This window comes from Equus asinus, chromosome 10, assembly GCF_041296235.1.
Source record: "Equus asinus isolate D_3611 breed Donkey chromosome 10, EquAss-T2T_v2, whole genome shotgun sequence".
Classification (NCBI taxonomy): Eukaryota; Metazoa; Chordata; class Mammalia; order Perissodactyla; family Equidae; genus Equus; species Equus asinus.
The window spans coordinates 48,483,677-48,498,261 of record NC_091799.1 but is presented as its reverse complement, the minus strand read 5'-3'; the positions used below and the strand labels follow the sequence as shown (position 1 = coordinate 48,498,261).

The window sequence follows — 14,585 nt, the reverse complement described above, 5'->3', positions numbered from 1 at the left end:
AACATTTCCACAGACTAGCTTCAAAGGAGGTCCTAAAACTATTTTAGATCTTTTGGCCTGCTTTCTCCTACCAACCTTAACAGAGACTCACAGTGGAACCTGACTCCACTACAATGTGTTAATCACTAATGACAAACCTGTGAACCCACTCATGCAGAAGCACAGCTCCAGGCCCTCCAAGACAGGGCTCAGCAAACAGGTCGTACAAAAACAATTCGCCATCAGGATTTCCCCCCAAGCCCTAGTTTGCCTGCCACAAGAGAAGAGAAAAACACACAAGTAAGGAATAAGAAATAATGTTAACACAGGCTGCTATATTATTTGCTGAATGGATGAAGAATCTGTCAGTGTGTGGTTAAACTTATCAAGTCCCTTTATCAGTATCCTGTGCAAAATCAGTTTCTGTCATATTTCTTCCTTATTAAGAAGTCTCTGAGATTGTCTCTCAGCCTTCTTTTTCATAGCTTTGCCTGCCAGCAGTATGGGGGTTTAAGAGATGGCATTCCCTATACGTGTTGCCTTATGTTAATTTCATGTGACAGCTAACATCAAACACTCAGGAGTTCCATAGGGAACTAAGAGCAAAATAGCAAGATGACAAATTCTGTTTCTTTTTGCTCTTATAATGCCAAAGTGAATTATTTTGAAGCTCACTTTAGCAGTGATCATGTAGAATTGTTATTCATGTGCAATTCTCAATGCACAAAATGTGCTTCAAACCCACCCTCCGTTGGATATGAGTTCTGCCCTAAGCCACTGACACTCTCATCAGCTCTCCTTATGACCTGGAGTATACTTCTGCAAGGGACCTAGCTGTGGTTAGTTAGGATATATCGATGGCCAATGAGCAAAAGATGCTAACATCCAGTGAGCATTTCAGCAGTGGCCTCATTAACACTGCAGGCCATGGTTAATCAACTGAGCCTACCAGCTATAGATGAATACACACATACATGTGCTATTTGAGATGCCCATTGGATACTTGATGACGGAACAGGGAGAGAGGAAAATAAAATGAATGTATGCTTGTAAAAAATAGTAACACTTTTGATTTGTTGTTGTTGAGGAAGGTTGGCCTTGGGCCAATATCTGTTGCCAATCTTCCTCTTTTTGCTGAGGAAAATTATCCCTGAGCTAACGTCTATGCCAATCTTCCTCTAATTTGTATGTGGGACACTACCACAGCATGGCTTGATGAGCAGTATATAGGTCCACACCCGGGGTGTGAACCTGTGAACCCTGGACCACCGAAGCAAAACATGCACACTTAACCACTACACCACTGAGCCAGCCCCTTGATCATTTTTTATAACAACTCCTCCTTTTTACTTTATTACTCCATTCATCCTCATATTATAGGCATCATCTGTAGGAGGTGAATTATTATCCCAATTTGATAAGAAAGAAATCTAGAAGGTTTGATTTTTTCCGGGGTCACATAGCAAATTACCTAACTACAGGTAGAAGCTAGAACCTTCTATTTCAAAGAAGTATTCTCCAACTTTACCCCCAGCTACACTGGCCCCATCCTTAGGGCATTTTGAGAAAGCTTAACAGTTACTTTCTGGTGAGGCTAGGTACAAGCCCCATCATACTAACCATTGAACCCTATTTTGCAGGCAGACAGGGCCTGTGAGGTCAGCCCAAGCCTACTCAGTGCACACACACATGTCTTCCAGGATTTTGCCATCGAAGGTCTTCGTACCCTCATGGTGGCCTACCGAGAACTGGACAATGCGTTCTTCCAGGCCTGGAGCAAGAAGCACAGTGAAGCCTGCCTGTCTTTGGAGGATCGTGAAAATAAAATATCAAATGTCTCTGAAGAGATTGAAAAAGACTTGATGGTTAGTGTGAGAAAGCCAGGGACAGATTGGGGGCAGCATCAGGGGTGACCGCAGGTCAGCAGACTGAGCAAGGGCTCCGAGAGTGGCCTCCAGCAAATTAATAGGTTCAGGCTCCCTCTGGATACTGGAATCCAAGCTGATTCAGGATATCCTGGATCTTTGAAATCCACAGATAATGAAAAAATATACTGGTTGTAAATTTCATCTTTCTGGTAGTGTTTCTTAGCCCAAAGCTGCTCACAGAAGCTAAGTAATCTGGGAGAGATCAGGATCTGAATAATGCACAGATTAGATAATTCAGAAATAATTGATGAAATAATCAAGACAAAATATTCACTCGTTCATTCAACATAGTTCTTCAGTGCCTGAGCATGTAACAGTACACAAAACAGATAAAAAGTAGCATGTATAGTATGTTAGATGGTGAAAAATGCTATGAGAGAAAATAAAGCCAAGAAGAGAGCTAAGGAGCATCAGCGTATGTGTCTATGTTGTGGACAGGGCAGAGCATCGTTGCTGTTTTACACAGGGGCTTAATCTTCACTGTGAAGGGGACACCTGAGCAGAGACCTGGAGGAGGTGGCAAGCCAAGCAGATCTCTCAGGGATTAGCTTTCCAGGCAGAAGGAATGGCAAGAGGAAAGGCCCAAAACAGGAGCAGGCCTAACTTGTTAGTTGAACAGCAAGGCAGGTAGCGTGGCTGGTACAGTGTAAGTGAGGAGGTGAGAATAAAAAGACATGAGGCAGAGAAGTAGTGGAGGGGCCTGATGGGCTGGGACAAGGACTTGTAATGAGATATGGAAAACCAGAGAAGTGATATGATAGCTTTTAAATGACCTCTCTGGCTGCCATGTTGAGATTATACTGTAGGGGACTCAGTGCAGACCCAGGGAGACCAATTAGAAGGTAGCTGCAATAGTACAGGTGAGAGATGATGATGGCTTGGGCCAAATAGACGTAGTGGAAGTGGTGAGGTATGGTCAAATTCTGTTTTTGAAAGGTAGAGCCAACAGCGCTTGGTGATGGATTAGATTATAGGATATGAGAAAAAGAGAAGGATGACCCCAAAGTTTTTTTTGTTTGCTTGTTTGTTTTTTGTTTTTGTTTTTGTGAAAGATTAGCCCTGAGCTAACATCTGCTGCCAATCCTCCTCTTTTTGCTGAGGAAGACTGGCCCTGAGCTAACATCTGTGCCCATCTTCCTCTACTTTATACATGGGATGCCTACCACAGCATGGCTTTTGCTAAGCAGTGCCATGTCTGCACCCGGGATCCGAACTGGCGATCTCCGGGCCACCGAGAAGTGGAACGTGCACACTTAACCCCTGCGCCACCGGGCCAGCCCCAACCCCAAAGTTTTTGACCAGACTGATACAGACTATCTCTGCTCTAAAAAGAGAAATTATTGATACTGAATGGGAAAATTTAGAGATCCCAAAGGTCATAAATCTGCCATCGTCAGTTCTGTGGTTAGTATTTCTAGTCTGTCCTTCTAGAGGCCTAGCAGAAATCAGTCAGTAGTTTGTCCATCTGTCAGTTTCTCATACTCAGTCTTGGTGCCCATCCCTGTGGTCTGCACTGTTGGCTTATCAGAGAGAGAAGGCATAGTGTTGGACCAAGATGCTTTTAATCTAGCGTGGGAGAAGGGCTTGAAAACCCTAGAGAGCCCCAGTAGGTACAAACAAATGAAGTTCATCCAGGCTGTTGTAGGAGTGAAAGAAAAACTGGAGTGGGATATGGGATCCCTTGTCTGGGACCCTCTGCTTCCGGAGACCAAAGCCAGGAACTGTGCTATGAAGCAAGGGAAAAGTGAAAGCATGTTGAAAAACAGTTTGGAACTGGCACACAGCTTCATATACGACTTGTGCAAGTCTTTTGCCCTTTGGTCCCTAAGTTTCTGTGTTTCTAAATTTGATTTCAGTGTGTGGTTGAAAAGCTGCATCTGTTGAGAGAGTTTTACACCACTGGGGTCCTCATATCAGGACAGAGCCAGGTTCCTAAAGAGGATGCTGAGGTGCCAGCTGAGTTGTTGGGTAGCACTAAATGCTGTGACTCTCTCCCTTTTCCTCACTCACCAATATCTCTGTTCGAAGCTGTTAGGGGCCACAGCCATAGAAGACAAGCTGCAGGATGGTGTACTTGAGACAATCATCACCCTAAACAAAGCCAAAATTAAAATGTGGACTTTAACTGGAGATAAGCAAGGTAAAGGGGAGCTCCTCGCTTGACTGATCCTCTTCCCTGTCCACCTTAGCTATTTCTTCTTTTTCTTTTTCATTTTCTTTTTTTCTTAGCCATTTATTTGACAAATACTTTATAACCCAGGGTAAACCCTTACAGGACCCCCAGTCTGGCATACAGTTTGCTAAGCATATACTTTATGCCAGATGTTGTATTAGGCATTGAGGACACAGAGATGAATCAATCAGACATGACCTCTGTTATCCAAGAACTCACAAGCTAAAAACTTGAGAGTTGTCTTTGACTGTTACCCTCTGTCTTGTCCCAAAGATTCATTCTCTCACCACGTTCCACCAATTCTTCTGAAAATCCTTTTGACTACGCCACCACTCTAGTTCAGACTTTGTCCCTGTTTACTTCTGCAGAAACTTCTGAACTGATCTCTGTCTCTTGCTCTCATTAATTTCAGTATAGTCTACATACAACCATCAGTTTAATCATCCTAAAATATACTACTTTTATGATGTTATTCTGCTCAGGTACGTACAGTGATTTCACATGGTAAAGCTGAACTCCACAGTCTGGCCTAGCAAGACCTTGACAACCTGTTGCTACCTACACGTCCTTATCTCCATCCTAACGTGACCATTATCTTCAGCATGTCCCAAACAAACTAGTTCCTCCTCTGGGACCTCTGTTTGAGTTGTTTTCCCATTTGAAATGTTATTTTTCTTCTCCTAAACAAGTCTTACTTATCCTTCAAGGCCTTCCTTCAAGAAAGTTTCTATGACAATGGCAGTCTCTCCTCTGAAGTTTGATAGCACTTGCAGCCACGGTTCAGAACTCAATTTTTTACATTTTTTTCCTTAATGTGAATTTATTCCAAATTCCAGATTTCTTGGTATAAAGACTACAACCTAAACATATCTCAGTCCCCCATAAAATCTAGCATAGAAATGGGCACAGTGCTGTTCAAGGAAGTACATCGTGATTGCCTGGAGAAGTGGGTACAGACTGGAATTGCTTTAAGAAACAGGAGTAGGCTTTGTAGAGAAGGCTGAGCCAGAATGATCCTAATTATTGATGAGTAACTCGCAAGTCTGTACCAGGTAGACAGTCTCCTGTGGATTTTTGATGATGGTCTCCACTGACTCGTTACACGTTGCCTGCATCGATGGCAAATGTGGACAAATGGGCTCTGCAGCCCACTGTTGTTCCCTGTGGACACTGTATACCATGTACACTGTGAAGACCTATCCAAGCCAAAATGCGACCTTGTGTTCCCCCTTCCCTGCAGAGACTGCTGTGAACATTGCCTATGCCTGTAACATCTTTGAGGATGAAATGGATGAGATATTTATCGTGGAAGGCAAGGACGATGAGACTATTTGGCAAGAACTCAGGTACAGATGGGAAAGCTGCCACAGCCCGTCCCTGGACCCAAGATTTCCCACCCATCTCTTTACCCAATATGGCCCCCACCATATTCTGTGCCAGAAGGAAGAGAGGAGAAAGGAGGAGGGGAAAACAAAAAGAACCTAAAATATTCTGGAGAGGTTTGTGAAGAAACATTAGGGCTCCAGGAGTTGGAATGTGGAGGCTGGAAAAGTGTGGTGTGGGGATATCAGGGTTGTACAACAGTGGCAGGTCTCAGGAGGCAATCGAGTCTGAGGTCCTGGCTGATGCTTTGCAGAGGCTCTGTGTTCACCTTGCCCACGTTCATTCCAGGACACATTTTCCTCCCTGAGCTCTGCGTCTTCAGGTCAGGCACTAACCACTGCTCTTGGCTTTCAGGTCAGCAAGGGCCAAGATGAAACCTGAGTCTCTACTGGAATCAGACCCAGTAAACAGTTACCTCACCATGAAGCCCAAAATGCCCTTCAAAATACCTGAGGAGGTGCCCAATGGCAACTATGGCTTGGTCATCAATGGCTACAGTTTGGTGGGCAACACAGAACTACAACTCTGTTTTCTTCCAAGGAACCTTTTTCTTAGGTCCAACCCACTTCAGGGAAATTTCAAGACCCTTTTCCTATTCCATGAGTCACCCTATTCCCCGTTCAGGTGCCCTTGCCTGACAGATACCTTTCCTAGCCTTCTCTAGGCAGGAATAATGAGGAAAGAGAAGCCAAGGGCATATTCCTTCCTTATCCAGATTCTTCACTACTGATGTTGCCTGTCACTTAAACGAAGGGGGGAAGCAAGCAGGACCAGGTTCTCCAATAAGTCACTTGGCCTTATAGCCCAGGCAACTCATTTGACCCAGTGAGAGATCCTGACCAGGTTCCCACTGGAGGTTGGGTCAGATGTGAGGGTGCCTAGAACTGACTTGGGGGTTGGCCTTCCTTGGGGATGGAGCACCTTGGGAGCAGCTATGCCTGACCTGGGTGGTACAGGAGAGTATGGAGAGGAGGAAGGGCCTAGGAAGGTCCTGTCCTGAGAGTCCTTTGGGGCAACCTGAAATGTGGCTGTGTCCTGGTGATGCAGGCCTATGCTCTAGAAGGGAACCTGGAGTTGGAACTGCTACGAACGGCATGCATGTGCAAAGCGGTGATCTGCTGTCGGATGACACCCCTTCAAAAGGCCCAGGTGGTAGAGCTGGTGAAGAGGTACAAGAAGGTGGTGACACTGGCCATCGGGGATGGGGCCAATGACGTCAGCATGATCAAAGGCACGTGACGGGTGGAAGGCAGTAGCCCCCAGCCGTGGGCTTGCCCTTTCCTTCCTCCATGGGCAAAACTGATCTGGGTGGCACTGTCTTGCTGGCTCACTCCTGCATATCTTATGTATTGCACATGTATACTATTTTGCAACTTCATTCATCCTCCTCTACACCTGCCTTCTCACTTATTTGTACATGCGTACATCAGCCCATATCCACAGGCATACACACTCATTCAGATTCATGTACTTATGCACTTCATATTCATATATACGCAGATACACACGGCTCCAACAAGAACACATGCATATATTCACAGAATAACAGGCTGTACAACTACCACACCATCTTTCTGAGATAGTGTCAAAGCCCACAGAAAGGACCCCGGGCAAGAGTCACAGTCTGTGCCTTTTTTGAAGGCTGTAGGCGTGAGCATTGTTAGGCAGAAGACAGGGCTCCCCAACCAGGGAAGTAGCTGTGAGGCCCGGATCTTTTCCTCCCTGAGGCACTGTTCCCAAAAGCTTGCTCTTACTCCCCTGACTGAAGGAGAAAATCAGACTTACTGATGCTTCAGACCAGTAGGAGCAAATGGCTGAAACTGGTTTTAATTTCAGCTGAAGGTTGTTTGCCTCCAGCGTCTTGTGGTTCTGTGAGATGTGGACAACGTCTAGAGGTCCTCTAGTCCAACCTCTCTCCCCTTACAGGAAACACTAGTAGATATTCCAGCCTCAGCTTCAATACTAGGAAGTGTTCTTGCTCTCTTCTGCAGTTTCTAGAACCTCTTGGGTTTTTAGGGCCTTAGAATTTTTAATTATTCCATTAAGCAGTACAATAGGTATATCCCAGAATATCAATAAGTTTGGCTTACACTGCAACAGACTAATTAAAACTTTTAGGAACTTCAGTCTTATCTTCCATCAAGTATAATCCTTGCCTTATCTAGAAAAAGTCACCTTAGGCCATCACTTATTCCTCCCAACAGTTGGATTTTAGCTCCTTAGGTAAACTTAGGTAATTAAATATTGTGTTAGATGGACATCCATCCTGAATCTTTAATTGATTTAAGTGTCCTCAAGAAATAAGAAATTTTTACCTCAGCATGTGGACAGCAGGAAAGAGCCCAGATGGCTATAGTAGGTGCAAAGACCATCCAGGACAGCATTGTAGTACTAGCCACGCTGGGCACTCTGGAGTGGCACCCTTCAAAAGTAAGTGCAAAAGAAGGAGCTGCTTTCTGACTTTTAGGGGTGGGGCAGTCCACTAAGGAGAAAAGTCTCCACTAAGTGCGTGCCATTTTGAACTAGGCCTAACAGTATTTTCCAAATGTAAAATAAGGGGTTTACACAACATGATCTCAGCCTTCCTTTTACACTTCCCAGGCTAGGAGCCCAGCAAACATGCTCTGCAGCTGAGAAGCTTCTGGGGTTTCTTTGCAGCTGCCCACATTGGGATCGGCATCAGTGGCCAGGAGGGAATGCAGGCTATGCTCAACAGTGACTACGCCTTCTGCCAGTTCCACTATCTTCGGCGTCTACTCTTGGTTCATGGCCGCTGGTCCTATAATCGCATGTGCAAGTTTCTCAGCTACTTCTTTTACAAAAACTTTGTCTTCACCCTGGTACACTTCTGGTATGCCTTCTTCAGCGGGTTCTCTGCACAGGTAGGAGGTCAGGTGGCATTTCCCACTATGGTCAACTGGGTCTTCTCTAGTCACCCCCTGCTTCAGCTAGCTCAGACCCTTTTCTCCTCTAGAGACCAGTGTATGACATGCTGCCATCCATCCACAAAGCTCCTCACCCATGCTGATCCCCTCTCCTAACTCTACACTTAACCTTAGATTTCCAACCCTAATTTTTCTGGCCTGGCTCTGACTTGGCCTTGACTCCTACCTTCAGAACTCTCCCATAAGATATTTTTACCTTTTCCCTGACATAGAGACCTAGAGTTTCCAAACATATATAATGGAGGAAATTCCTGGATCTGGGAGGTTTTTTTAGCATCCCAAGTAATCTTTATGGAACAGGATAGGCCTCAAGGGGCCTCTGAGTCTTGCCAGAAAGATTGTTTATGGCGTTCACCTGTAGCTGACTTGGAAACACCGCTTTCCTTTACTACTCCTTCCCCAACCTGACACACACACACCCAAACACACACTATTGTTGTTTTAAGGAATTAATTTCAAACTTGAATATGTAATCTCCCCCACAGTAGTAGGGAGAGGTGACACCTGGATTTTGATGTTCTAAGAGGAGTCCTTTTTCCTATGAGTTTTTCGGAAGTCTCTCAAGGATTCCCAAGAGAAACAACTTCAGAAACAATTATCTTAGGAGATCTCTACCACTTTTGTTGCCTTGAACTCCAGGGGAAACAGACCAGTCAGCAGACAGTAGTATTGTATATATATCCCCAGCATCTAGAAAAGCCACTCTGGTTTGTGGGAGGTGTGTGCTGCTGCTGACCTCTTGTGGCTAGTAAGAAATGGAGCACCCAGCTGGGGAAGGGTCTTTTGGTCTATTCTGCTTGTCGATGTTAGAAATGTCCGGTGCTATAGAAGTTACTGAATGCCATAGAGCAAATAAAGAGTCCAGAGTCTTATATGCTTGTGAGTGCAGGGGTATGGCTAGCACTCCCTAGTAGCTACTCTGGACTCTTCCTATGCAAGGAGGGGCAGTGCAGGTCATGGTAGGGTTGGTCCAAATCAGCCTTGTAGGGTTGACAACAAATAGGCCTGATGTGGCCTTGCCTGAGACCCAGGGTTCTAAATAGAGTAGAACCAAGGAGAGACTGGGGTCAGACTTCTCAGTCAGATTTCTAAAATCCAAATCCTGCTGTAGATTAGTGTGGTGGTTGGTAAGTAGGGCGTGGAGGGAGCTCTCTTGGACCTGGGAGGTAGGGCTGGGACTTTGGAGAAGAAGAATCTAAGAAATCTCCTTGGTTTTCTTCCAGACAGTTTATGATACCTGGTTTATCACTTTCTACAACCTGGTCTACACCTCCCTCCCTGTCCTGGGCTTGAGTCTGTTTGACCAGGTAAGACCAGCAGCAACCTTCTTAGTCATGGCTAAAGCCCCTGGGCCCTTGAGGAGTATTCCCAAGAGTGAGGAGGACAGTAAGAGCTGAGCTCCGCAAAGTTAAGTGTAAATGGAATAATTTGTAGAGCAAGGAAGGGAGCTCATCACCTGGAGAGGTACCATGGGATAAAGTAAAGAACCCTCCTCCACAGAGAACAATTATCAGTTTTAGAAATCCAAGTTTTCCTGTGTCAATTTTGTTGTTGTAGAGAAAAACATAGAAATTGTACTGTACAGTAAATGAGTGTGTACAAAAGTAGTGAAAAGAAACAGAGTTATTGGGGCAGGACTAGGTAAAGCAAGGGGCTTGAAGAAAGAAGAGACCTATACAGAGATAATGAGATAAGCCAATGCAGGGAGGCCCACGTGAGAGTCCTGAAGGCCAAGCATGGGAGAATGGGTATGATGCCTTGAGTCACAGGGAGTCAGCCTATCTGCCTATGGGGGATACTATCTGTCCCTGTCAGAAATTCCCTGGGCATTGAAGGTTCTGGTGCCCTACCTCGTATCCTTTCTCCTCTACCCCAACCTCCAGTCCTGGGCACATGGAATAGAAAAGGAGCCTCCAAAGAAGAATAAAGTAGCTGAAAGAGGACACCATGAGATCATGGTTCCTGGTCTCCATCAGGGTCAGAAGGAAAATTCTCCATGGAGTAGCTGCCAGCCTCAGAGCAGCAAAAGGGATGAAGTGTATCACACAACAGTCTTATCCAGCTTCAGTGGTCTAATTCTAGGGATCCACAATCTCTCAAGCCCCAAACTTTGTTATCCAAAGTCCCAGAGTTAGGAGATGAAAATGATCCAATGTCATCCACATAGAGAATCTTCTCACCTGAGTTCACCAGTACCTATGGCAATGGGAGTAGCATCACAGAACATGGATATCTCCAAGGGACTAACTGGTCCGCATTGGCTTCCCCCTCTCGTCCCACTGGCTTTTGACATGAAGAATATTCAACTAAAGGAACACTTAAAACTGAGGACTTATATCCCAACTGCTTCCTCCATCGCAAGCTCCAGTCCCCACTTCCAGTAACCCCTAATCCTAATTTCCCCCTTTGTTAACTCCCCAATCCTAACTGCCTCAAGGTCCTTCCCACCATCTTGACCTTCTAGCTGTCTTCCACTGCTTAGATCCTTGCCTAGAGAGTAGGACTTCATGAAGGGTCTATGGTCACTGCTCTGTTCTCTGGTTCCACTTCTCAAGTAATCCATTAGGAGGCTCCTAGGCAGCCTGGCAGCAGACTCAGTGAGAGGAGACGCCTCTACTCTGATGGAGTTGGGACCTTTTATGGAGAGACCCTGAGCTTTCCTCCTTACCCTCTTGTGCTTCCAGGATGTGAATGAAACATGGAGCCTGCGTTTCCCAGAGCTGTATGAGCCAGGCCAGCACAACCTCTATTTCAACAAGAAGGAATTTGTAAAGTGTTTAGTGCATGGGATCTATAGTTCCTTTGTGCTATTCTTTGTCCCCATGGGGACTGTTTACAACTCAGTGCGCAGTGATGGGAAGGAAATCTCCGACTACCAGTCCTTCTCCCTGATAGTGCAGACCTCCTTGCTTTGGGTGGTCACAATGCAGGTGTGGCCAGTGGTTGGGGGGTAAGGGGATTGGGTGGGGAGTCTGTCTGGAAGTGAGGGAGGGATTGAGGGAGGGTAGGTGGAAAGGGAGCCTCCTCCATTATGGAACTGGAGAACGGAGGTGGCTGATAGGTCCCAGGTTATGGAGTATTGCACATAAGAGGGTACTTTTCAGATCGCCCTGGAGACAACCTACTGGACGATGATAAGCCACTTCTTCATCTGGGGTAGCCTGGGTTTCTACTTTTGTGTCTTATTCTTCCTGTACAGTGATGGCTTGTGCCTAATGTTCCCCAACGTCTTCCAATTCCTAGGTAAGGCTGTGCCCAATGTGTGTGTGTTGGCGGGGAGGGGGGTGGAGAGTGTGAACCAAGTATATTTGTTTAGTAAATGTTTACTGAGCAGCTATTACTATGTACTAGGTTCTGTGGATTTAGATATGAATAAGACATGGTCTCTGCCCGAAAAGTACTCAAAACCTAGCTAGGGGAAATATTTTACCTTATTAGAGTTTCTAAGATATTTTCAAATTTCTTACCTAATTTGATCTTTACAAGTATCCTGTGACGTAGGCAGGGCAAGAATTATTAGCAACATTTTAGAGACTATAGATTTTTAAAAATTAGATAACTCAAATCTGGGTCTCCTGGTTCCCAGTCCAACATCCTTTCCACTGTGGCATACTGCCTTATTGTCTCCCATAGTAATTTCCCTATCTCTCATCTCCACTCTGATGAGGACAAAATACAGAGGGAGCAGACATGTAGATGTAGCGGCTCCCATCTCTTGTCAAGCCACTCATTTTTCCCCTCCAAAGCCCTCTATCCCATTTTTGTGTCCAGGCCAACGCTCTATGATTCCTATAACATACCCCACCTCTCCTGCCCTACCAGCCTTTAGAGGGAGACAAAGGCACATGAATTCACAGTGACTTTGGCTGTACAAAGGATGTCACTGCAATTCTTTTGCATTCATATTATTTCTCAGGAGAGTAAATTGTCTCCAAATCAATAACTTCCTTTTTTGGACTGGAGAGGTATCTAAGTTGTGGCTGACAGCCCCGTTTCCCTAGGCTCTGGTTCAGCCTTTCTACTCCTGGCTCATTGTTTACAGGTGTGGCCAGGAACATTCTGAAGCTGCCACAACTGTGGCTGAGCCTTGTTCTCAGCGTGGTCCTCTGTATGTTGCCTGTGATTGGGTACCAATTTCTCAAACCACTATTCTGGCCTGTCAGTGTGGACAAGGTGAGTGGAACAGGAAATCTACCCAGATACAATTCATGACCCTCTTTTATTTTGCCTCTGTGCATAAAAACCCTGTCCCCCATGCTCTGGCTATAGGTTATTGACAGAATTCATCACTGTATGCGACATCCACTGCCGCCCCCCATCCGGACCAAAGTGAAACATGCAAGCTCCCGACGTTCTGCCTACGCGTTCTCCCACAAACAGGGCTTTGGGGCCCTCATCACTTCTGGCAAGACAATGAAGGGCAAGCCCAAGAAAAGCAGCCTTTTGAAAAAGTAGAGGCCTTTAGGGAAACCTCAAGGGAGTCAGTCCCTCCCTTGTGTTCCTACAACTTAGTAAGGAGGGATTCGAGACCCTGGGAAACCCGCCTAAACCTGCTTCTCCATTCTCGCTCCAGGGTCACAGTCTCTCCAGTCCCTAGAAGGCTGTGGCCAGGTAAGGCGAGGAAAGAGGAAGAAAGAGCCCCCAGATATCTGTCAGAGTTGCAGCATTTCAAGAAAAAGTGACATTAGGCCTCCCTTCTACCAACCCTTCCAAGTTTTAATCCAGACAAGCAAATGTGGAAGTAATGGGTAAAGAGGGGCAGTGTGAGGAAGGGAAAAGAAGATAGGACTAAGCATCTTAGGTTGGACCCTGTTTCCCGTACCCAGAGCAACCATAAACCTTTCCAGGGCCCCACATAGACACATCCCCACCGAGGCACCCTTCTCAGGTTTATCTGGGGACTCAGGGCGAGTCTTTTGCTGGCCCTGGGTTGCAAAAGGAGGCAGCTATGAAAAGTTGGTTGTAAGAAGATGAAGGAGAGTTTCTGGACCAAAAAAAAAAAAGGAAGTGGTTCCTGCCTTGATAGGACAGCTCAAGATTTTGCCTTCTTCCCCTCTCTTTGACCCCTTTCACCCAAGAACTGATGCAGAACTGAGAGGGGGAGACTGCAGGGGATTTTTAAAAATCTTTCCTTGAAGGGACATAAGCCATGATTGCTGAACACTTGTCTTCATTCCATAAAAATTATTTTGAGAAGAAATTGTATGTACTTGGGAAATTATTTCTAAGAAGTTTGTAGAGTAATAAATTGCTTATTTTGAAGTGGAAAGATTTGTATGGTCTTTTGGGTGATACAAATCTTGTATCACAGTGATAATAACATAATCCAAGCAATATTATTGGCCCACAGTCCCCTCCCACCGTCTCCCTTCAAATTAGACCAATATTTTCCTTTTTTCCCTCACTCTTTCTCTCCTTTCTCAGCTCCACTCTACTTTTCTACCCCCTGCTGCTAAACTCTGTCTTGGCCTCAGTATGACCACATCTTTTAACCATATAGCTCTATCTTCTTTGCACACCTTAAACATTGGTTCCCAAAGGTCAGTACTAGGTTCTCTGGTCATCTTTCTCTGTATACTTTTCCTGAGTGACTTCATCCAAACTCATGACTTTATTTACCAAAAGAAAGAAGATTCTCCACTCTCTCTCTATCCTAGATCGCTCTTCTGAGATCCAGGTCCATTTATTAAACTGACTCCAAGACATTTCACTTAGTTGAATCTCAGGAAACTCACACTCAACCCACCAACCTGTATTAATCATTTTTCCCCAAAATTTCACCCCAGGATGCCACCACCATCATCCTGGTCACCCAAGGCAGAATGATGGGAATGACTCTTCCTCTAGGCTGATGTCTAATAAGTCATCAAGTAATGATGTAACCTGCATCTTTATTATGTCTTGTTTTCAGTTCCCTCCATTATTACTACCATTGCCCTGTATAGTCTTTGATCATCTCACCTGGATTTCTGCGTAAATCTCCCAACTCATCTTCCTGGTTTTCCCCTATTTAAATCATCACCAATACCAATTCCAGAGTAATCTTTCTAAAAGGCAAACTTGATCTTGTCAGTCCCCTGCCTTGCCTTCTTTAAGGGCTTCCTATTCCTTCTGCATCAAGTTAAAATCTGAACATTTCATTATTGGGCCCTCTCTAGCCTGTCTTCCACTATTCCC

The 14,585-nt window shown here is 45.3% G+C and overlaps 1 protein-coding gene across 23 annotated transcripts in view; it reads left to right on the top strand.

Annotated features, from left to right (window-relative positions):
• Positions 1-13,674, top strand: part of LOC106846989 (phospholipid-transporting ATPase FetA-like) — a 128,690-nt gene extending 115,016 nt beyond the window's left edge. For 20 of the 23 annotated variants that reach the window (XM_044779271.2, XM_070519243.1, XM_014866078.3 and 17 more), the window contains 11 exons: positions 1,620-1,844; positions 3,936-4,047; positions 5,321-5,426; positions 5,818-5,965; positions 6,511-6,694; positions 8,122-8,345; positions 9,632-9,715; positions 11,093-11,338; positions 11,513-11,651; positions 12,451-12,581; positions 12,678-13,674. In XM_044779271.2, coding sequence (XP_044635206.1) covers positions 1,620-1,844; positions 3,936-4,047; positions 5,321-5,426; positions 5,818-5,965; positions 6,511-6,694; positions 8,122-8,345; positions 9,632-9,715; positions 11,093-11,338; positions 11,513-11,651; positions 12,451-12,581; positions 12,678-12,863 — 1,785 coding nt within the window. In that variant the 3' untranslated portion in view covers positions 12,864-13,674. The remainder of the gene's footprint in view (positions 1-1,619; positions 1,845-3,935; positions 4,048-5,320; positions 5,427-5,817; positions 5,966-6,510; positions 6,695-8,121; positions 8,346-9,631; positions 9,716-11,092; positions 11,339-11,512; positions 11,652-12,450; positions 12,582-12,677) is intronic. The other 3 variants (XM_070519252.1, XM_044779272.2, XM_070519241.1) reach the window with 2 other exon arrangements.
• The last annotated feature ends 911 nt before the right edge of the window (positions 13,675-14,585 follow it).